General features: G+C 34.7%; 7 protein-coding genes across 7 annotated transcripts; 6 read left to right on the top strand and 1 right to left on the bottom strand.

Moving 5' to 3' along the window:
* The first annotated feature begins 634 nt into the window (after nt 1-634).
* LOC111439112 (protein LAZY 1-like) lies at nt 635-3,266 on the top strand. The gene is made up of 4 exons (XM_023076834.1): nt 635-681; nt 760-826; nt 2,046-2,725; nt 2,826-3,266. The coding sequence occupies exons 1-4, from the start codon at nt 676-678 to the stop codon at nt 3,081-3,083; spliced, it is 1,011 nt and encodes a 336-aa protein (XP_022932602.1). The 5' UTR covers nt 635-675; the 3' UTR covers nt 3,084-3,266.
* A 4,435-nt stretch (nt 3,267-7,701) lies between these two features.
* Nucleotides 7,702-9,498, top strand: LOC111439177 (probable WRKY transcription factor 75). Its single transcript, XM_023076942.1, has 2 exons — nt 7,702-8,203; nt 9,246-9,498. Exons 1-2 carry the CDS (start codon nt 7,776-7,778, stop codon nt 9,421-9,423), a joined length of 606 nt encoding a protein of 201 aa, XP_022932710.1. The 5' UTR covers nt 7,702-7,775; the 3' UTR covers nt 9,424-9,498.
* Nucleotides 9,499-10,250: 752 nt separating this feature from the next.
* On the top strand, nt 10,251-12,248 carry LOC111439162 (nuclear transport factor 2B-like). Its single transcript, XM_023076925.1, has 2 exons — nt 10,251-10,690; nt 11,888-12,248. The coding sequence occupies exons 1-2, from the start codon at nt 10,388-10,390 to the stop codon at nt 11,960-11,962; spliced, it is 378 nt and encodes a 125-aa protein (XP_022932693.1). The 5' UTR covers nt 10,251-10,387; the 3' UTR covers nt 11,963-12,248.
* Nucleotides 12,249-12,849: 601 nt separating this feature from the next.
* On the top strand, nt 12,850-13,370 carry LOC111439164. The gene has a single exon (XM_023076927.1). It carries the CDS (start codon nt 13,019-13,021, stop codon nt 13,223-13,225), a length of 207 nt encoding a protein of 68 aa, XP_022932695.1. The 5' UTR covers nt 12,850-13,018; the 3' UTR covers nt 13,226-13,370.
* A 1,088-nt stretch (nt 13,371-14,458) lies between these two features.
* Nucleotides 14,459-15,038, top strand: LOC111439163. The gene has a single exon (XM_023076926.1). The coding sequence runs from the start codon at nt 14,518-14,520 to the stop codon at nt 14,722-14,724; it is 207 nt and encodes a 68-aa protein (XP_022932694.1). The 5' UTR covers nt 14,459-14,517; the 3' UTR covers nt 14,725-15,038.
* An 887-nt stretch (nt 15,039-15,925) lies between these two features.
* On the bottom strand, nt 15,926-18,011 carry LOC111439161 (probable xyloglucan galactosyltransferase GT14). Its single transcript, XM_023076924.1, has 2 exons — nt 16,344-18,011; nt 15,926-16,313 (listed from the first exon to the last, which is right to left on the bottom strand). The coding sequence occupies exon 1, from the start codon at nt 18,003-18,005 to the stop codon at nt 16,347-16,349; it is 1,659 nt and encodes a 552-aa protein (XP_022932692.1). The 5' UTR covers nt 18,006-18,011; the 3' UTR covers nt 15,926-16,313; nt 16,344-16,346.
* Nucleotides 18,012-19,684: 1,673 nt separating this feature from the next.
* LOC111439191 (sugar transport protein 13-like) lies at nt 19,685-21,476 on the top strand. The gene is made up of 3 exons (XM_023076963.1): nt 19,685-19,817; nt 19,889-20,339; nt 20,409-21,476. The coding sequence occupies exons 1-3, from the start codon at nt 19,685-19,687 to the stop codon at nt 21,361-21,363; spliced, it is 1,539 nt and encodes a 512-aa protein (XP_022932731.1). The 3' UTR covers nt 21,364-21,476.
* Nucleotides 21,477-21,518: the final 42 nt, after the last annotated feature.

Genomic DNA, 21,518 nt, shown 5'->3' with positions numbered 1-21,518 from the left:
TTTCTTGTGAAAAAACTAAGGCTAGAAATGATGAGCTGAAAGAACCTGAAAAGTGAGGACAAGCTTCCTCACATGATTTGGTCTGGTATGATATGTAACGTGTTATGTTCAAGATTCTAATCAGGATTTAGTATATAAGATTCAATATCTGATGGTCTCGGCATTCCCCTGTATCCCTTTCGAGATGACCATGTTACCCAAAATTGATATTAAGAATGAAGATTATCCATCACGAGTCTTTTCAACATGTTTTGTCCACACTTACCCACATGATTCATAACATGTAGCGATGTCTCATGACTTAGATGGTGGTAGCCAACTCAAAGAAAGAAGAAACCCATGACATGAACATGTAGCGATAGGGGAGAGGTTTATCGAGAACATGAAAGTGGATCAATTTGGACCATTCCAATCGCTCATTCGACACGTCTTAATCAGTTCATAAATAATGATTCAAAGAAGATAAGACTCGAAATAGAACAAACTAAAGAGCACATTTTCGGGACCCAGAATCGAGGCCCCTAATGTCTAATTAACACGTAATTCCAAGAGCAACGAAAATCGTAAATATGGTACTATCTATATGTTTCCATCCTTCCACAAATCTTCTCATTCTATTAAAGAAAGTGTTCCTCAAGCTCTCCTTTCAAGAAATCTTCTCCACACAAACACAAGATGAAGGTAAGAGTTCATTCTTTGATGAATCTTTGTAAGAACTATCCTAATTTTGAGCCTAAACTTCTCTTGTAAATTGATCAGTTATTAGGATGGATGCATCGCAAGTTCAGGCAAAACAGCGGCGATCCCCACAAAGATTTTGTCATTGGTAATAGCTCTAATCTATATCATGGCATCGTGAACTCATGAACTTTATAAGTTTAAACGTGAGATCTCATGTCAGTTGGTGAGGAGAACGAAGCATTCCATATAAGGGTGTAGAAACCTCTATTTAACAAACGCGTTTTAAAAACCTTGAGTGAAAGCTCAACGGGGTAAATATCTGCAAGTGGTGGGCTTGGCCTGTTACAAATGGTATCAGAGTCAATCACCGGACGGTGCAAGACACTGGTCGGAGTAGGGCTAGACCCTCTCTGTAGTAGATGCGTTTTAAAACTTTGAGGGGAAGCGTAGAATGAAAAGCCCAAAAAAGACAATATTTGCTAGCGTTGGGCTTGGACGGTTACAAATGGTATCAGAGTCAGGCTACTGAACGGTGCGAGACACTGGTTGGAGTAGGGCTAGACCCTCTCTATAGCATACACATTTTAAAACTTTGAGGGGAAGTCTAGAACGGAAAGCCCAAAAAAGAGAAAATCTGCTAGCGTTGGGCTTAGACTGTTACAAATGGTATCAGAGTCAGGCTACTAAACGGTGCGAGACACTGGTAGTAGGGCTAGACCCCTCTCCATAGTAGACGCATTCTAAAACCTTGAGGGAAAGTTAAGAAAGGAAAGTACAGGATAATATCTACTAGCGATGGGCTTGGACTTTTACAAATGGTATCAGAGCCAAGTTACTAGACGGTGCGAGACTCCAAGAATAGGACTAGACCCTCTTCTATAGTAGATGCATTTTAAAACCTTGAGGGAAAGTCCAGGAGTGAAAACTCAAATAGGACAATATCTACTCGCGGTGGGCTGGGGTTGTTACAAATGGTATCAAAGCCAGATTATCGGAGGGTGCGAGACACCGGTAGTAGGACTAGACTCTCTCTATAATAGACACGTTTTAAAACCTTGAGAGAAAGTCCGGATTGGAAAGTCTAAAGAGGACAATATTTGTTAGCAGTGGGCTTAAGCTATTACAAATGGTATCAGAGCCCGACACCGGGGGTGTGCCAGCGAGAACGCTGGCCCCCAAAAGGTGACGGATTGTGAGATCCCACATTGGTTGAAAAGGGAAACGAAACATTCCTTAGAAGGGTGTGGAAAATTCTCCTTAGTAGACGCGTTTAAAAACCTTGAGCCGAAACCCATAAACGAAAGCCTGGGCTCAGACTCGGGCTCGGCTGTTACAATAAATCTTTCAAATCGTCAAATTTTCAGGCCAACCACTCATTGATGACCAACAATATTTCCCAAGAACAAGCATCAATAAACCATTCAAACAAGCCCAAAAGGACCTGAACTCATCAAGGCTAGATCAAGACTATGAAGATGATGAACCACTAGCCTCTATATCTGAGATCTTCCCTGGCTTCCTTGCCATTGGAACCCTAGGCTCATCAGACCCAGCAACCCCAAAATTCTCCATCTCCATTGACTACATAACTGAAACAGAAACCGAAGTCACAGAGAATGAACTGAAGCTCATCAGCGAAGAGCTAGAGAAGGTGCTCGATGCCGAGGCAAAAGACGACACCGGGTCAAGACGAAACAGCCACGGGAGCACTGTCAATTCCAACAGTAAAGTATTGGAAGGACCTGAGAACAATGGCAGCACTGCCATTTGCCCGCTTCAAGGGTATTTGTTCGGGTCATCGGTCGAGTTTTCGGAAACGACAACGGTGGCAAAGAAGGAGAATCGAACGTCGCTCGGAGAGCTGTTTCAGAAAAGCAAACCATCAGAGGATGAGAAGGATGATCAAAAGCAAGTAGAGAAGAAAGGGGATAATAAGCTGTATGGGATTCAATTGATCAAAAGAAAGCTGAAGAAAAAGATGCATAATCCAACAGCTTCTGGTGATGTCTTAACTGTTTCAACTGATCAAACCAAACTCTCCAAGGTATGCATCAAATTAAAACATTCGGGTCGATTTAAAGTTCATAAACTTCGATCGAATTGTTTGATCTTTCTCGTTCTAAAGCGTTTGCAATCGCTCGTAGATTCGTAATTTGTTCAATAGAAAGGTTTATCCTGAGATCACTACAATGGAGAAAGAAAAGTGGGATCAAAAGGCCCAAAAGAATGACAAAAAGAAGAAGGCAGCCATTGATGGAGTTCATAAGAACAATGGAGATAGAGGGTCCATCATGATCTTTCCAAAAAAGCTCATTTTCAAGCAACCCAGCACCCACTCAGATGATGATCATGATGATTGGAACAAGGAGCAATGGATCAAAACTGATGCAGACTGTAAGTGAATGTATCTATCTTTATTTCCGGCTTATCCAAATAAATTTCAAATTATCGGTTTAGTCTCTAAGTTTGAATTTCGTGTATTTTCTTAAACGTTCAAGTATTGTCTCTGTGTTTTGATTAAAGTTTAATAGACATCCGTTTGTTTGTGAGAGAAATAAAATTTCCTACCTATTAAGTTGTTTATAGATACCTCCGAGTTCAATAAGTATTAATTTCGATTGAAAAATAAGAATTTGATACTCGTTAGAGTAACTTTTTATCATGAACAGCTACACGAAGGTTAAAAATGATACTCGTAACCCTAATGGACCAAAAATTTTCACATTTGTTCTATCTAGTAGACGACTTTGGGGAATTATACAACCAACGAACCTTCTTTATTATGATCCGGTCAGTTTATATAAATGAGAGACAATATATCTATTGATAGGAGGCTTTTGAACGAAACAAAATTGTAGTCTATAACAACCTAAGCCCTCCGCTAGCCGATATTGTTATCTTTAGGTTTTCCTTTTAAAGTTTTCCCTCAACATTTTAAAACGTGTTCCACACCCTATACTAAGTTCTACCTCACAATCCACCCTCCTTGGGGGCCAGCCATCCTTGCTGACATACTGCCTAGTGGATGGCTCTGATACCATTTGTAACAGCTCAAGCCCAACGCTAACAAATATTGTTTGCTTTAGCCTGTTATATATCGTCGTCGGCCTCACAGTTTTAAAACGCATTTGTTGGAGAGAGGTTTCCACACTCTTATAAAAAAAAAATGTTTTGTTCCACTTTCCGACCTATGTGGGATCTCACATAGCCGTGAGTGATTATTTCCATATTGGATTGTATCATACGACTGTGGAGTGATGTGAAGAACGGTCTAAACCTAATCGTGCAGATGAAATCCTCAAAATCTAAATTAAGATTTGAAAATAAATAAATATATGTTTTACAAATAAATATTTTATTTTTATTAAAAAACTATCGGGACAACCCAAATCAATCCAATCCAAAAAAAAATATATAAAATTTGATCTTAAAAAATGTCACGACAGAATACAACTCAATTCAATTCGAAACTCCAAATATTAAATATTTTTAGCAGGTAACTTCCTCGAAAGTTCATAAATCTTCCACGTGAGTAAATACCATTTTAATAATAATTGGAGTAATGGTTTGAGTAATAAAAATATAAATAATAAAAGAACAAATTTACTTAAAAATAAATAAATAAAAAGCAAAAGTCAAATTTGGTGGGGTGTAAAGAGACATTTTTGGCTCACTAACTTTCCAATCTATTGACCGCCGATCCCTCTTCAAACAAGCACGAGTATTTTGACATATCTCCTTTTATTTCCTAGATAATATTTCCACGTGGATTTGATAAATAGATTTATCCACCTTTTATTTTATTTTTTATTTTTAATATTCAATCTTTTCAAAATAAATAAATAAATAAATAAACAGGAAAGTCTTAGAATTATGACGTCTTAAAGAAATTATGACATACATCAAATTTTCTAATTTTTTACTATTTTTATTTGAAATAAAGAAAAGGTTTACATTTTTTCGGCCTAATTTAATTATCCATGTTTTAAACAATTTTTTAAAATTCAAGTAAAAGCTTATTTTATTTTTAAAAGCTTTTATAGCACACGAGAAAATGATTCCAACTTGGTTATATTTTAAAACTATAGTAACTCGATGGCTGATATTTACCAAATATTTTAATTATAATTTTTACTCAAAAATAAATTTTAATGCCCATAGTTAAATTTGACCATCTAGAAGAAAAGACCACGTGCAATACTATATTCATGTTCATGTATGTAACTTTCTCTTTATTTAGGAAGTCGAAAGAAATAAGAAAATTCAAATAGAAAAAAATACACTAAAATATTTTAATTACAAATGGGAGAAGGAACCTTATATAAAATATGTCATTTTGTTAGACGAACACAACTCTCCACAATAGTATATATTGTCCACTTTAAGCATAAGCTCTCATGGCTTTGCTTTGGGCTTCCCCAAAAGGCTTCGTACCAATGGAGTTAGTATTCCTCACTTATAAACTCATGATCATTCCCTAAATTAGCCGATGTGGGACTTCCAAGTGGACAATATCACATCTGTTCATTTAATGTGGTATTAGAGCCATCCAACAACTCCACTCTCTTAAGCCCGAAAAAAACGTCAAATATATTATATTAATGGCAAATTTGTAATATACTTCAATTTTGTCACCCCCGAAAACACTTTAATCTCTAGAGGTGAAAAAATTTCTAACATGAGGAGGTAGAGATAGGCTTAATGGTCAAATAAAATGGACTATGAACAGCGACACAAAATACTTTTCGTGGAGTGCCATATTCATTGCATCCTATTTTTTTTTTATTATTTATTTATTTCCTATTGGATTTGGACAGATTGCCCAATTTGAAACGTTGAAAATTCTGTTGACTTTTCAAACCGACCAGCAATTCAGAGAATTATCATGATCTATTTATTTTTCACTTTCCCGTCAAATAATCCTTTAAATAAACTTTTCTTTTCTTATACAAAATTAAATATAATAATTAAATTTTTTTTAAGCATTATTTAATTTTTTTACAAATATGCTAGCATACACGAAATATAGTTTAGTGAAAATTTTCAAAGTCAAACCGGAATTTAATTATTTTCTAATTTGTTTGATTCAATCATAAACAAATATTATATTAATGTTGAATATTTAATTAATATATATATATATATATATATATATGAATTAAATTATTAAAACCATAAGATAAATAGAGACTACAAATTTATCTATTGTTATTTTTTATTTAGTATAGGCATAAATTCAATATTAAAAGGGAAAAAAATATTTTAAAAATATTATTCATAAATGGAAGATTGGGAAATATAATTTGATTTTTAATTTTTAATTTTGGAATATTTTATTTTGTTCATTCAAAACATGCCCACCGTTTTGCGATTAGGAGCATGTCGTTTCAATTGTGTCCATTAAACAATGCTCATAAAACGTGAAATGAGAAAAGTATTTTGTTTTCTTAAAGTTCCTTTCACACAAAACATAAAACTTGATGTACGTTTCGATGAATGAATCCAAAGAATTTATTAAAAAATATTAAAAATATCAACAATAATTTTTTTTTATAACGCATGTTGCATACTAAATGATATCACAATTTTATTTAAAATAATTAATTGTTAATTATTTTATTTTTATTAGTTTAAGTAATTTTAATTAATTTTTATTTATAATAATTATCATTTTAATTACAAAAATCAAATGTTATAGTAAAATATACTTATAAATCTTATACTACTATAAAAATTTATTAATAAAAACAATAACGTGACTTAAATTTTAATTTAATTTTTATTAATTAATAAGTATAATTTTAGTTTGATTAACCATTCATATTAATAATCATTTTCAACTAAATTATTTTAAAAAAACTAAAAAAATTGATTGTAAATAAATCAAATTGAATAATTAATTATATATATTATAACTCAAAAATCACATATCATTATAAAATAATAATAAATCAAAATGGGAAGAAAAGTACAAAGGTACAATTTCTTTTTGGTTCGGTCAAAACCAACCCATTGTAAAATTATAATAATATTTCTTTTAAAGGCACTTCGATTATGATTTTGAATCCATTAAATCAACAAATTAAATTTTATTTACCCAATTTATCTAATTTTCACAAAATTTATTTACTTTTTAAAAATAAATTCAAATATTTAAGACTTGTTCTCTACTTTTTCTAGAACAATTGAATTAGAATCAACAAAATAAATAAATAAATAAATAAAAACCTCTAATTTTGAGGCAAATTATAGATATATTTTAATAATTATTGCAAAATAATTTGAATATTAAATATGAGTAATTAAAATAAAATATCTCAAAATAATTGAAATTGATCCAACACTAATTTGCTTCACATGACAAATATTTTATTAAAATATATTTATCAATAATTATTTTAAAAGTTATTGTAATGCCAAAAAAATAACCTTAATCATACTAACACGACAAAATAAATAAGTCTCTCTTAATTTGCTGACGTGTCATTTTAACTTCCAACAATTTCTCCCATATCCACAACACAAATCCAACGTTGTTTTTCATGTGACGTACTTTTTATTCTTCAAGTAAATTAATAAAAATAATTTTAAAGGTGAGAATTGATAATTTAATTATAAAATTAAGAGTTTAATTAATATATAATTAAATTAATAGACCCATCTAAATTTTATAATATAAATTAATTTTAATTAAGGGTGTATAGGCAATACGTGGTATTGCTTAATGGATAAAGCAACATAATAAAATTAAAATTAAAATTAAAAAAAAAAATGTTGTCATTATAAACGAGATCTCCTTCTTACTTGCCGTTTACGAATGTTCAAACTTCAAACAAAGTATTATTCAGCCGCCATTTCTGTCTGTCTGTCTCTCTCTCTCTCTCTCTCTCTCTCTCTCTCTCTCTCAGAGATGATGGAAAGTTACCCAGATTTTCTCTCAGCTTCATCGTCTTCAACCTCCCTCTCTTTCCAGAAAATGCTGANTCTTACTTGCCGTTTACGAATGTTCAAACTTCAAACAAAGTATTATTCAGCCGCCATTTCTGTCTGTCTGTCTCTCTCTCTCTCTCTCTCTCTCTCTCTCTCTCTCAGAGATGATGGAAAGTTACCCAGATTTTCTCTCAGCTTCATCGTCTTCAACCTCCCTCTCTTTCCAGAAAATGCTGATTTCTCGAGCTTCCGAGCCCACCGGAATCCATGGAAGTCATTTCCGGGAGGCGGGCATCTCCGGTGGGTTTCCGTTGTTTCCCGACGTGTCGGGGAGCTACATGTCTGTGGGTACGAGGAGTAGTATGAAGGAAGATATGGTTTCGGTTAGTAAAGGGTCAGCGGTGGAGGTGGTGGAGGGAGGAGCGGAGACGACGGAGATGACGGCGGCGAGACAGGGAGATAATGATAAGAAAAAGAAGACGAGAAGCCGGAGATTTGCTTTTCAAACAAGGAGTCAAGTTGATATTCTTGATGATGGATATCGATGGAGAAAGTATGGACAGAAGGGTGTGAAGAACAACAAATTCCCAAGGTAACCTAATTAGTCAATAATTATTTCTTAGCATTAAAATCAACCCCTTAAAAGTCAAATTTTATGGTTAAGTATTGAATAATACCTCCAATTATTAGTAGAAATGTCGTTTTTGAACCGTCACAAATCATATAAACATTAAAAGAAAGAGTCGAGAGAGATTTCTCTCCATTAGCTAAATAAGATTGGGTACAGGGATTATATTTCCCGGCCCTAACCCTTACTACACTGCACCCTAATAGAGAAAAACAACCCGATTCTTGAAAAATTCTCGTCTCGATCCCTGTAAGAATAAATGAAAAATTTTGTGTGAATAGAGAATGAAATAGGAGGCGGAGACGGGGAACCCTTAGCACACTGCACCCTAATAGAGAAAAACAACCCAATTCTTGGAAAATTCTTGTTGGATCCCTGTAAGAATAAATGAAAATTTTTGTGAGAATAGAGAATGAAATAGGAGGCGAGGACGGAGACGGGGAACCCTTATCACATTGCACCCTAATAGAGAAAAACAACCCAATTCTCGTCTGGATCCCTGTAAGAATAAATGAAAATTTTTGTGAGAATAGAGAATGAAATAGGAGGCGAAGACAGGGACGAGGAACCCTTATCACACTGTACCCTAATAGAGAAAAACAACCCAATTCTCAAAAAAATCTTGTCTCGATCCCTGTAAGAATAAATAAATGTTTTTGTGAGAATAAGAATAAAATAGGAGGTGAGGACGGAGACTGGGAACCCTTACCACACAGCACCTTAATAGAGAAAAACAACTAAATTCTCGAAAAATTCTCGTCTCAATCCCTATAAGAATAAATTAACTTTTTTTGTGAGAATAGAGAATGAAATAGGAGGCGAGGACAGGGACGGGGAACCCTTACCACACTGCACCCGAACAGGGAAAGACAATCCAATACTCGAAAAATTCTTGTCGCCGTCCACGTAAGAATAAATGGGAAATTTTGTGGGAATAGAGAATGAAATAGGAATTATTTGTTTGGTATTATATGTTGTAAGAAAAGGCTTGGTTAATGAATTGCAGAAGCTACTATAAATGCACACACCAGGGGTGCAAGGTGAAGAAGCAAGTGCAAAGGCTAACAAGAGATGAAGGAGTGGTGGTGACAACTTACGAAGGCATTCACTCTCATCCCATTCAGAAATCCACAGATAACTTCGAGCATATTTTGACCCAGATGCAAATTTACACTTCTTATTGATTAATTTACAAATATTTACTCGTGTAAAATTTATTACATTTTTTCTATACATATAAACAACTATTTATTTTAGGATGTTTATTGAAATTTTGTTCGAGAAATTTAAAAAAAAAAACGATAAATAATTCATAATTAATGTATTATTTATATTTATATTTATTTCATTTATAACAATGTATTATCCATTACATAAAATTTTAAAATAATAAATAGTATACGATAAGGTTGGATTACTTGTTTTTGTAGTCCTAGTTTTTTATGAGAGGATGATGTTATGATCAATGCAATCAAGAACGGATCGTCGTTGTGCCGTACATTTGAGTAACTACATGCAATTATAGAAAATTGTGTCAGTCAATTTTTATAGGTCTAGGTCTTTGTTCATCGTATGAGGTTGGGTGTTGGAGTCAAACATAATAAATTAGATTTAGATGTCGGGCAATCGAGATTGAATAAGATCGAAATTGAGTAGTGCCACTTGCATGAGCGAGGTGTTGTCTAGGGTTCGTATGGATGTGGGTTACATTCACGAGTTGAAATTCTTTGCTCGTGTCGATTGCAGAGTTAAAAAATAAAAAAATAAAATTCTATGGAATTTAAATATATTCATTTTGATTTTATATTATTTTTATAGTATTTAAAAATTTTGAAACTAAATAATTATAAAATATAAAAACTAAACTGTTACACTTCCATTAAAATCTTAAAACGCAATTTTAGGACTCAAAAAAATTTAAACCTAAATTTATTATATTTAAAAAAAAAAAGAAAAAAAGAAACGAACCGGACGGGTCTAACCCTCGATATTGTCGACATTATAAATTCCCAATTAACCCTCCATCTCTCGAACCCTCGGCTCAAGCTGTCGTATCCAGGTTTTTCTCTGTAAAACTCTGCGTCGTTCTCAAGCAGGGCGGAGAAAAGTTGGTGTTTTTGCAGTTTACCGGCGGCAGAATCGAACGTTATGGGGATGGATCCCGACGCGGTGGCTAAGGCATTTGTCGATCATTATTACTCCACCTTCGACGCCAATCGAAGCGGTCTTGCTAATCTCTACCAGGACAATTCCATGTTGACGTTTGAAGGTCAGAAGATCCAAGGCTCGCAGAATATTGTCGCCAAGCTCACTAGCCTTCCCTTCCAGCAGTGCCAACACTCCGTTAGCACCGTCGATTGCCAGCCTTCTGGCCCTAGCGGTGGCGTGCTCGTCTTCGTCAGCGGCAATCTTCAACTCGCTGGAGAACAACATGCTCTCAAATTCAGTCAGGTAATGTGTTTTCTTATTGAAGATATTGCTTGATTTGTTGCGGTTTCGTGAGCCTTGTGGCTATTGATGTTGTATTTATGGATTGATCTCGGTTGGATCTTGTGTTCTCTTGGAGTTAGCCGATCGATCCTTATTATAGAGTTTCCTTGACTGAATTGATGTTGTGTTTCTCTAATTTATGCGTTTGTGCTCTTGAAGTATCATTAGGTTTTGGGTAATTTGCGTCGTATTTGTTCATCATGTAGATCTAGGGTTTTCGTTAGGATTTTTTGTATCATATTTGGATAACGGTACTGTAGATCAAGCTTGAGACCGTGATATGCTTGTTTGCTACTTTTTATTGTATTTGGTATTTGGCGGGTTCGGCACGTCGAGATGGTTCATGTTTTACTATTGGGTTCTTAGTTTTTTAGAAGAAATCTTGTGGATTAAGTTCATTTGACCATCTTGCTGATTTATCAGCATGGGCCTAGTTAGAAAAAAAGGCACTTGATTATTTAACTCTGAAAAGTTAGTGCTAAACTTGTCCTTAATGGATGCTGCTTTTATCCTTGGGAATTTGTGAGGCGACTAAGAAAGTTCCCCTGCTGTTATGTTTGAATAAAAACGTTGCCTCGTCCCATGTCTTTCTTCTAGTATCTATGCATGTTATGACTTCTCTAGCTTATCATGATGACATCTTTGAGAGAAAGTAATGACGCATTGAATCTGTGATCATGATCTATATTCTCCTTGACTATTTGTTTTAGAATGATGAATCATGAAAGCATTGTTAAAACAAATTAAGGAATGATGGTATTTATGACGGTATATTTTATAGTCTGTGAATAACAATATTAGTGAATATGTATTGTGTGTAACATAATGAAATAGAACACACTGATGAATAGGTATTACTTTCTTGTTTATCTCATTATGAAACAAATTCAATTATGTCGAGAACTTCTGGGAAGAAAGAATTTAGAATTTGTTAATATATGTGCAAGATTGGAAAAGAAGGCACAGTTTTTAATAGGTAACTACAGGACATGAACTTATGGCTGAACGATATGAACAATTCTCTTTTTTGTTGTTAGCTGTGAATCCATGTTCTTCGTAGGATTTGGTTAGGTTGTTCAACTCTGTCCTTGAGTTTTAAAGGGCTTAAATTGCTTAGTAAATATTTCTAACCAAAATGTATTTACTTTGTGCTTTTAGATGTTCCATTTGATGCCAACCCCACAGGGAAGCTTCTATGTGCTGAATGACATTTTCCGACTGAACTATGCCTGAAGTTGAGATTAGTTCATGGCATTGGGAGGCCTGAAATGTGAGGTTATTCAACCAGTTTGTTAATCACCCTTCAGTTTTTTTAGACATTTTAAATTGGAACTTGGATTATATCTTATCGTGCTTATGCTTCAAATTGTGTGCCTATGCAAGGTTGAATTTCTTGGTTGTCATTGAGAATTGATGAAGTAGATTACTTTGTTCAAATTCTAGTGATTTGCTCAATACTCTTCCAATTCAAGTGATGAAACAGTGTGTGCTTATTCGAATGAGAGTGTATTATATGCAATTATACCTGTGGAAAAAATAATGTTTTATATTCATTCATCACATAATGTTGATAGAACTTCCACGACATGGAAATTGAAATATGAATGTTCAGAATAAAATTGATTCCACCACAACGGCATCACACAATGGAGCATGTTGGTGATCGAATGGAATGGAATGGGAAGGACGTTTGATGTTGATCGAGTGAGAGAAAGCCAAGCTGAAAGTAAAGGCAATAGCTAAACGGGATCCCGAGTAAAGGCAATAGCTAACGGGATCCTGAGCTTACAAGTACTTGTTTGTAGATGCTATAATAGAGGTGTCTATGAAATAGGGATGAGAAATCGTTTTCGTTTATGTCACCTATTTCAATCTCTATTGATGAAATTTTCATTTATTTTTGTAGGGAGAGTTGGAAAATTTGGATTGGGTTCTTGACAGGAATTATTTTTACTAGGGAGGGAGTATAATTTTCTTTTATTTTTCATTCTTACCCATTCGAAGTAAGTACTTGTAAGGTTGGAATCTTGCAAGTTAAATAGATGGTAGATTATGAGTTATGAGTTAATCCAGGAATTATTTATATAAATGGTTGTGATTATTTATATAATTAGTTGAAGTAACGTATGCTAATATGAAAGCGAATAGAGTCGTTGTCCAATGAAAGTGGTATAATTAAATACATCTCTAATCACCTATAATTTGTCATGTTTTGAAGAACGCCCAATTATAAAAACAGCATAAACCAGAGGCAGATGACAGTAGCAAAAGCAAAGAGAAAGAAGAAGAATGGCGGATTGGGGCCCTGTTCTTGTGGCAGTGATTCTGTTCATTCTGCTATCGCCGGGGCTTCTGTTCCAAGTCCACGGCGCCGACAAGTTCATCCAATTCGGCAACTTTGAGACCAGCGCTACCTCCATTTTTCTTCATTCCCTCATCTTCTTTGCTCTCTTTTGCCTCTTCACTCTCGTCCTCCATCTTCATATCTACGTCTGATTCCATCGTTCTCTCATCCATTCTTACTTGTAATGGATCTTTCAATTCATCATTTTTATTTTCGTTTCGCACCACTTTGTATCGATGTTGTAGTTATTTAACTCTCCTTATTTGACGTGAGATTATGTTTGTATTCTTGCTTTTATTCTCTCCATCCTTTTCCCGACATAGATTTTTCTCTCTTAACCCGTCTCTTCCACTCTTTCTTTTAAAATCAAAATCAAAATTTACCTAAATTCAAGAAAATTAAGCCACACTTGAGTAAAAGATGGATACGTTAATGAAACATGGAGTGCGAGGGCATGATGGGGCCATCAGGAATTGAATCCTACTCGTTTAAGTCTCAGACTAATTTTTTGAAAACTCACCCACACCCAAAATAAATTTTAGTTATTTATTAATATTTATATTGAAATTATAATTTCTCCCTTAATTTTGCTATAATTTGTTAAAATAATAGTGTGAAAGATAGATAGAAAATTGTAAGGAGGTAGACCAAATTACTAATTTATTATTTCATGTGGGTCGTCATATTATTTATTATAAGTATTGCATATGGATTAATTAAATATATATATATATATATATATATACACACTTTGCATATGGGTGAATTTTTGCATTATTTAATGGCTACCTCTATCCATACTTTATATACAATGACTTGATTGAAGTATGATTGAATAAGGATAGGAATCATTAAATCTAAAAATTATGATTTTTTTTTTTATTTTACTAATAATTTATTAATTGACTTAATTTAATGTGAGGCATTCAAGATAGAATGCTCGGGAAAAAACAAATGACATATACCACGATTATTGTCTAGTTGTGGATGTTGAAAGTGTAGATACTAATATACGAAGTGACAATGAAAGCTTAAGTTCAACAAAGAATACAGACAAATAAAAGAACGAGTTCGAGTTTTGTTGTATTTTTTAGGAGTAATAATGATTTGAAGAAACTTGTCTACACAGGTGGCATTCAAACGAGCTTTTCGTTTAAATACAATAAGATCTAGCAAGAATAATTCGTTATACAGTGATACCACTTGTCACAATCGCACTCTTATGACAACGGAACAACAATTATACAACACTTGTTCTAACCTATCGAACAAACCAAGCCTTCAGAAATTAAAGACTTTGTCACATTTATGAGACTGCTTCGAAAACTGGGTAAAAAGTGAAAAAGGGCATTTTCACGTATCACGACCAGATATAAAAGGCGGTGGGCGGAGGCGCACTCGATGAGTCAGATTTCAGAAACCGAAGCACAGAAAGGTAGGAATTATGGCGGATTGGGGCCCAGTTTTCGTGGCTGTGGTTCTGTTTCTTCTACTATCCCCTGGCCTTCTGTTTCAAGTCCCCGGCCACCATCATTTCATCCAGTTCGGCAACTTCCAAACCAGCGGCGCCTCCATTTTCATCCATTCCCTCATCTTCTTCGCCCTAATTTGCCTCTTCACCTTCGTCCTTCAACTTCACATCTACCTCTAATCCTCCCTAATCGCAATCGCAATCGCAATCGGATCGCGCTTCTTCGAAATTCCAGGTATATATTCTCTGTTTCTTCGTTTGATTCTGCTTGTGTTTCTTACTGCTCTGTCTGCAACTCATCTTCGAAATCTCGAGATCGATTTCATGTTGCGTTTCTGTTTAACGGATTCGGCGAAGCCATATTGTTGTAATTTGTGTTAGTTTGAATGATTTCAGTATTCACAGTCAATTGATTCCTAGTCCATGTGATATATTCCAGATTTTGGATTCACTTCTTAGTATATTAATTGATTAATCTATCAAGTTTATTTCAATCGGTGAACCTGTGATGATGAACACATGGAATCACAAAAATCAATTGAAACATTTCTTTGGACGAATAGTGATTAGCAAAAGATAAGTCTCAAGTCAAGTGATGGTAAGCGTTAGGTCAAATTATTCATACATTATTATTTCATGTGGGTCAGGTTATTTATTATATATTTATAAGTATTTTCAAAGTGGGTGGATTTTCTCATTGGTTCATATCATTCCTTCGTATTTTCAATTCATCTCTTTATGCTACCAAATATGCTCCACCAAACATTTCTTTTTCCGTTTAATTGCAAATTAATCCTTATAATTTCAAATATTAAAATTATTCCATATTATTTGCTAAAATTTCTTATAACTAGCTTCTTCCTTTTAAATATTAAATACAAAATTTTAATTTTCTTTGTAGGGTATAGATTTTAGTTTTATTGATTTTTTAAAATTATGTTTTGATTTGTTTTTTATTTTTTATTTTTTATATTCGTCTATTTAATAAATTTTATTTTAGTATTTCGTATGAAATAAATTCATGTCACATCGACTTTATAATTAATAAATAATTTCATATCGACAGGTAGAAAAGATAAAATCAACTTTTTGTTAGTTATAATAACGAAAAAATAAAATAAAAGTTACAGATAAATTATTGAAACGTTAATTATTAAAAAAATATTTTCTTCTCATTATTAGTTAGGTTAGGTTAAGAGATTTTTATTAATAGCTGAAATTTAGATAGCCAACTAAGTGACTTCATAGAGTTAGAAGTAAAATTAATTAATTATAAAAATAAAAAATAAAAAATAAAAAAATAAAAAGGAAGAAAGAATTCTATGGAGTGGGTTTTGGTGATGTAAGTAACTTTAATAAATTCAGCTTTTTTTTTTCTTTCTTCTTTTTTGATAATAATAAATGGAGCTCTTACCAAATACATTGACAACCCAACTAATATGGGACATTTTAATTATTAAAAAAATTTATGTTCATCTTCTTTCTTCGAGAAATTGTTTATTCATTCGAAGTTGAAGGATAACTTGTCTTCGTCTTGCTTTATGGGATCGATTCTGGCTTAAACTAGTATAAGATTGAATTAAACAGACCTACATATTCCTACTCTATCTAAATTCATTGTTTTCCATTTCGTCATGATTAACACTTAAATTTAGAGTAGAGCGAACAAAATAACCTACATGTAAAGTTATTCCATGCAATGATACAAGTTTACTCACCTGTAAAAATATTAGAGTATCGTTTACTGTTCTAGTTCACGACTCTTATATTTACGGAATGAACCATGGAAGGAATTGAATTGTTCATGTAAGTCTAAGCATTTCAAACTTTGTAGGGTTCATATCAGCAAAACCAATGCTTGGATCATTACCCTCCTTAATCCCCTGCCTCACCCTCTCCACTCTCTCAAGAATCCCTTTAACAGAAATATCAAAAGCATCCTCAAAACCCTCTAATCTCGATCTGGGGTCTGCATAAATCACACCAGGAATCATTCCTATCAACTGGTTTCTCATACCCACAATTGCTTTACCAGAGATTCCCTCCAGAACCTTACTAACATTCACCTCTTTCCCTTTAACCATCGGTATGAAAACAGAGTACTTCTTGTGATCCTTTGGAAAGTGCCAAATGTACTGAGCATACGCCGTTCCAGAGTGGAAGAAAACAGGAATGCATCCAGCTATAATGGCATCAAAGATCGATCTTCTCGTGAATGAGTCCCCTGGTGGCTGCAGGCAAAAAACAGAGCTCAAAAACGTGCTCATCACTGTCTCTGGGTCACCACATTTCTTCTCCCCAGGGATGCAGGCCAAAAACGAGCAGCTTTTTGAGGCCTTGCACTGGCTTATCAGCTCCCCTCTAATGGAGGTTTCTTGCGATGGCCTTGGCCCTCCTATGAACGCGAAAAGGAAGGGCCTCCTCTGTTTTTTCACCTTCTTCTTCCATTCTGTGATTTGCGAGTCGCTTGAAGGGTGGAAGTCAGTGGGATATGGGATTGCGAAATCATTGTTCCAATACGCTGTTTCGATTGTCAGCATCGTCATGTTCTTGGTTTCTGGTAAAAGCATGAGCTTTGAGCCCCAATCTGATTCCTGTCCATTGTCCCTTCTGAAATCCCAAGTGATTCTTCCTCCAATCAAGAAATGGTCTCTACCCCACATGGCTTTCCACTCTGTTCTTCGTGATACCCATCTCGCCATTTCAATTGACCCTTCGTCTCTTACTGAGGCATTGAATCCCCAAAGGTAAGGTCCAACATCAAGCCCTGCATAGAACGGCACAAAAATCGCTGAGGCTTTAGAGGAATCCTTCGTTAAGCATTTGTATTGCTTCATTCTGTTATGGAAAATCACTTCCAATGCGAATTGGTTCGTGAAATACCATCCTTTATCGGTTAATACTCGTTTGGAATTTTCAACTTTTGGGCCTAATCCCCTGTTTTCCCACACGAATCTGCAGATTTCTGACCATTTCATATGAGGTAATTTGCAGCTCTTAGCCAAACCTTCATTGAATTTCTTGGGAAGATTATGAATGTAAATGTATCTCCCTTTGCATGAGGAATCCTCCGTTTTGAATCGGGCTTTTTTTGATTTGGTCTTGGTTTTGGTTTTGGTTTTGCTGGATCTTTCTTTGTGACGAGCAGCTTTTTTTCTTGATCTTTTGGCTGGTGGCGAAATGGAGGAAGAACTGATATCAGTTTTCACAATGGCTTCTTCTGGTTCTTTCATGATCTCAGCTTCGACAATGGTTTCTTCTGGTTTTGGATCAATGGAGTCGTTTAGAGAAATGGGTTGTGATGAATTTGCATAATCATCGGTTATGGCAGTGGCTTCATTTCTTCTTGTTTCAAACAAGGCAGTGTAATCAAGGAAGAGCAATATTGAGCATAGAACGAAGGACATCAAAGCAACAAAAGGGATCGGATTAGTACACTTTGGTAATATGATCTTCTCCATTTTTCATCATCAGCACACGATACGCTACCTAGAATCTCGAGACAACTTTGTAACAACGATGCCTCCCAATGCAATGGGTTCAACAAAATAGCTCCATAATTTCGAATGGCATAGATTCGTGTAACATCGTGATATCGTATACGGAGGAGGCTGGCGCCTGAAGGTGAATAGGCAACGCCTGTCACTATAACGATGGCATGAACCAAGAACACGTTCGGTTGAAAGGAGACTAAAAGAGAGGAAGGTGAGGAGGATTTTGAGTGGAATCAGCCATAGAAGGCAAAGCATTTACGTCCTTCAATAGAACCTTCTAAACATAACCATTTTGTAATCTCACCATCCAATTAATGGATTATTCTTTCCTTTCCTTTCCATTTTTGTTTTTAGGTTTTAAAATTAGAATGATTATAATTGTAAGGTTCAATTTTAACCAAAAGAATAAATCAAATTCAAAAGAAAACCCAATAATTATGGGACCATGTTGGGGAAAATAAAGAGAAAAAAAAAATCGAGTTGAAAACGAGAAAAAAAGGAACGGAATCGCTTGACCCATTTTCCCTCCTTAATCTCATCATCGATTGAGATCGAGACTAATGAAGCCTCTTTCGCCTTGTTCAGCTCCCCACGAGTCTCCTCAATATTTAAATTAGCTTAACCGAAGTACTTTTTATTATATTAGTTTTATAAATTTTGTATAATTATAATGCATTTATCAATGAACTTTTTAATAGAGGTATAATTATGTTTGAATAAATAATTATAAAGAAAATCAATTTTTTTTTACCCTAAATTATTTCAATTAATTTAAGTATAGTTTATAGATTACTATTTATTAATTAGTTTTAATAAATACACCATTTTACATCTATTCAATTTTATTCATTTTAACTATATATATATATATATATATATATATATATATATATATATATATATATATATATATATCCAAAACGAATTAACCATTTAAATTTAAAAAAAAAAATCATGAAAGCCATAAATATCAAATACCAAATTCAAATTATAATTCAAAATTTTTATCTTTAATTTTTTTTAAATAACAATTTTATGCAAAAGGAAATATTTATATTTAAAATCATATATATATATATATATATATATATATATGTTGTAATATTCTTAGAAAAAATAAACAAAATTCAAATTCAAATACCAAATTCAATTCAAATTCAAAATTTTTATCTTTAATTTTTTTTAAATAACAATTTTATGCAAAAGGAAATATTAATATTTAAAATCAAATATATATGTAATATTCTTAGAAAAAATAAACAAAATTCAAAACTTTTAAAAGATAACAATTTTATCTAAAAGAAAATGTTTATATTTTGAAAATCCATAAAATATATTTTTTTTCGGATAATATATTTTTTAAAAAATAAATATAAAAGATTTGTTTAAATTTAATGTGTTTCAATATTTTCCTCCATAAATAGACATAAACAGAGATATTTTCAAAAAACAAATAAATAAATAATCATGGATAAGAAATTGGATAATTCAGTAGAAACAGTCTTCTAAACTATTTTTAGCCAATTTTCTTATCTTCCTCAATCCAATTAACTCTCCCATTCTTCACTGACTCCTTTGTCTATAAAATCTCTGCAACCATTCACTGCAATCGATCAATTTCATCGTCTGTGAATTCATTTATAAACATGCCGGCGGGAGGTTTTTCCGGTAGTCATGGCGGCACAGAGTTCGAGGCCAAGGTCACTACGGCGGTGATTATTTCCTGTATAATGGCAGCCACCGGAGGGCTCATGTTCGGTTACGATGTCGGAGTTTCCGGTAATTTTTAATGCTTTTTTCTAATTAATTTTATGGTGTTCTTTTGATCAACAATGGCGATGCCGGTGCAGGCGGAGTGACGTCGATGCCGTCGTTCTTGAAGGAGTTCTTCCCGGTGGTGTACGAGAAAACCCAGCAACACGCCATGGACGACAGCAATTACTGTAAATACGACAATCACAGCTTACAATTGTTCACTTCTTCACTCTATCTCGCGGCCTTAACCGCTACTTTCTTCGCTTCTTACACCACCAGAGTCCTCGGTCGGAAACTCACCATGCTTATCGCCGGTGTGTTCTTCATCGTCGGCACCGTTCTTAACGCCACCGCTGTCAGTCTCCTCATGCTTATCCTCGGTCGCCTTGCTCTCGGCTGCGGCGTTGGATTTGCCAACCAAGCTGTCCCATTGTTCTTGTCGGAGATAGCTCCGACGAGGATTCGTGGAGCCCTGAATATCTTGTTTCAATTTGATGTCACTGTCGGCATTCTCTTCGCTAATCTCATCAATTACGGCACATCCAAGTAAGAACAAATCATACCCAGAATTTAATTTTGTAAGATATTGAATTTTTCAAATGAATTGTGGAACAGGATTGCAGGTGGATGGGGATGGCGGCTGTCATTAGCTCTGGCTGGCATTCCGGCAACCTTATTGACTGTCGGAGCGTTATTGGTCGACGACACTCCGAACAGTTTGATCGAACGTGGGCATTTGGAGAAAGGAAAAACCGTTCTAAGAAAAATCAGAGGAACAGAGAACATTGAGCCAGAGTACATGGAAATCGTCGAAGCCAGCCGCATTGCCCAAGAAGTGAAGCACCCATTTAAGAATCTCCTCATGCGACAAAACCGCCCACCATTGGTGATTGCTATAATGTTCCAAATCTTCCAGCAGCTCACAGGAATCAACGCCATCATGTTCTACGCGCCGGTTCTGTTTAACACATTGGGCTTAGGCAACGACGCGTCGCTATACTCTGCTGTGATAACAGGGGCTGTCAATGTCCTCTCGACATTGGTATCAATTTACTCCGTCGACAAGCTCGGTCGGCGAGTGCTGCTGTTGGAAGCTGGAGTTCAAATGTTCATCAGCCAAATGGTGATCGCCGTCGTGTTGGGGTTAAACTTGGGGGACAACACGAATAAGATGTCGCAGGGGACGGCGATTGTGGTGGTGCTGATGGTGTGTACTTTTGTATCGTCGTTTGCTTGGTCTTGGGGTCCGTTGGGATGGCTGATTCCGAGCGAGACGTTCCCGTTGGAGACGAGATCGGCTGGGCAGAGTGTGGCGGTGTGTATGAACATGTTGTTCACGTTCATCATAGCTCAGTCGTTTTTGTCGATGCTGTGCCATATGAAGTTTGGGATCTTCCTGTTCTTTTCTGGGTGGGTGTTGTTAATGTCGCTTTTTGTGATCTATTTGGTGCCGGAGACGAAGGGGGTTCCGATCGAGGAGATGACGGAGAAAGTGTGGAAACAGCATTGGTTTTGGAAGAGATTTATGGACGGTGTGGATGAGGACAGAGAGGGGAAGGATGTAGTTTAGGAGAGGAAAGTTTTGATTTTTTTTATTTTTTATTGCTTTTATTTGTTGTTTTGTTGTTTAGCTTTCGATTTTTTTAAGAATTGTTGTCGAAGGAAATTAATAAGTTTTGAGATTTTGAGATTCTATTTGTTAGCAAATTTAAATATGAGAGAGTT

Source organism: Cucurbita moschata, unplaced genomic scaffold, assembly GCF_002738365.1.
Source record: "Cucurbita moschata cultivar Rifu unplaced genomic scaffold, Cmos_1.0 Cmo_Scf00086, whole genome shotgun sequence".
Lineage (NCBI taxonomy): Eukaryota > Viridiplantae > Streptophyta > Magnoliopsida > Cucurbitales > Cucurbitaceae > Cucurbita > Cucurbita moschata.
This window is presented reverse-complemented; position numbering and strand designations above follow the sequence as displayed.

Coding starts and splice junctions, on each gene's coding strand:
- LOC111439112 (XM_023076834.1), top strand. Junction 827..2,045: donor CCACAAAGATTTTGTCATTG/GTAATAGCTCTA, acceptor TCAAATTTTCAG/GCCAACCACTCATTGATGAC. Junction 2,726..2,825: donor ATCAAACCAAACTCTCCAAG/GTATGCATCAAA, acceptor AATCGCTCGTAG/ATTCGTAATTTGTTCAATAG.
- LOC111439177 (XM_023076942.1), top strand. CDS start 7,776: ATGATGGAAAGTTACCCAGATTTTCTCTCAGCTTCATCGTCTTCAACC. Junction 8,204..9,245: donor AAGAACAACAAATTCCCAAG/GTAACCTAATTA, acceptor AATGAATTGCAG/AAGCTACTATAAATGCACAC.
- LOC111439162 (XM_023076925.1), top strand. CDS start 10,388: ATGGGGATGGATCCCGACGCGGTGGCTAAGGCATTTGTCGATCATTAT. Junction 10,691..11,887: donor ATGCTCTCAAATTCAGTCAG/GTAATGTGTTTT, acceptor TTGTGCTTTTAG/ATGTTCCATTTGATGCCAAC.
- LOC111439164 (XM_023076927.1), top strand. CDS start 13,019: ATGGCGGATTGGGGCCCTGTTCTTGTGGCAGTGATTCTGTTCATTCTG.
- LOC111439163 (XM_023076926.1), top strand. CDS start 14,518: ATGGCGGATTGGGGCCCAGTTTTCGTGGCTGTGGTTCTGTTTCTTCTA.
- LOC111439161 (XM_023076924.1), bottom strand. CDS start 18,005: ATGGAGAAGATCATATTACCAAAGTGTACTAATCCGATCCCTTTTGTT.
- LOC111439191 (XM_023076963.1), top strand. CDS start 19,685: ATGCCGGCGGGAGGTTTTTCCGGTAGTCATGGCGGCACAGAGTTCGAG. Junction 19,818..19,888: donor TTACGATGTCGGAGTTTCCG/GTAATTTTTAAT, acceptor ATGCCGGTGCAG/GCGGAGTGACGTCGATGCCG. Junction 20,340..20,408: donor ATCAATTACGGCACATCCAA/GTAAGAACAAAT, acceptor ATTGTGGAACAG/GATTGCAGGTGGATGGGGAT.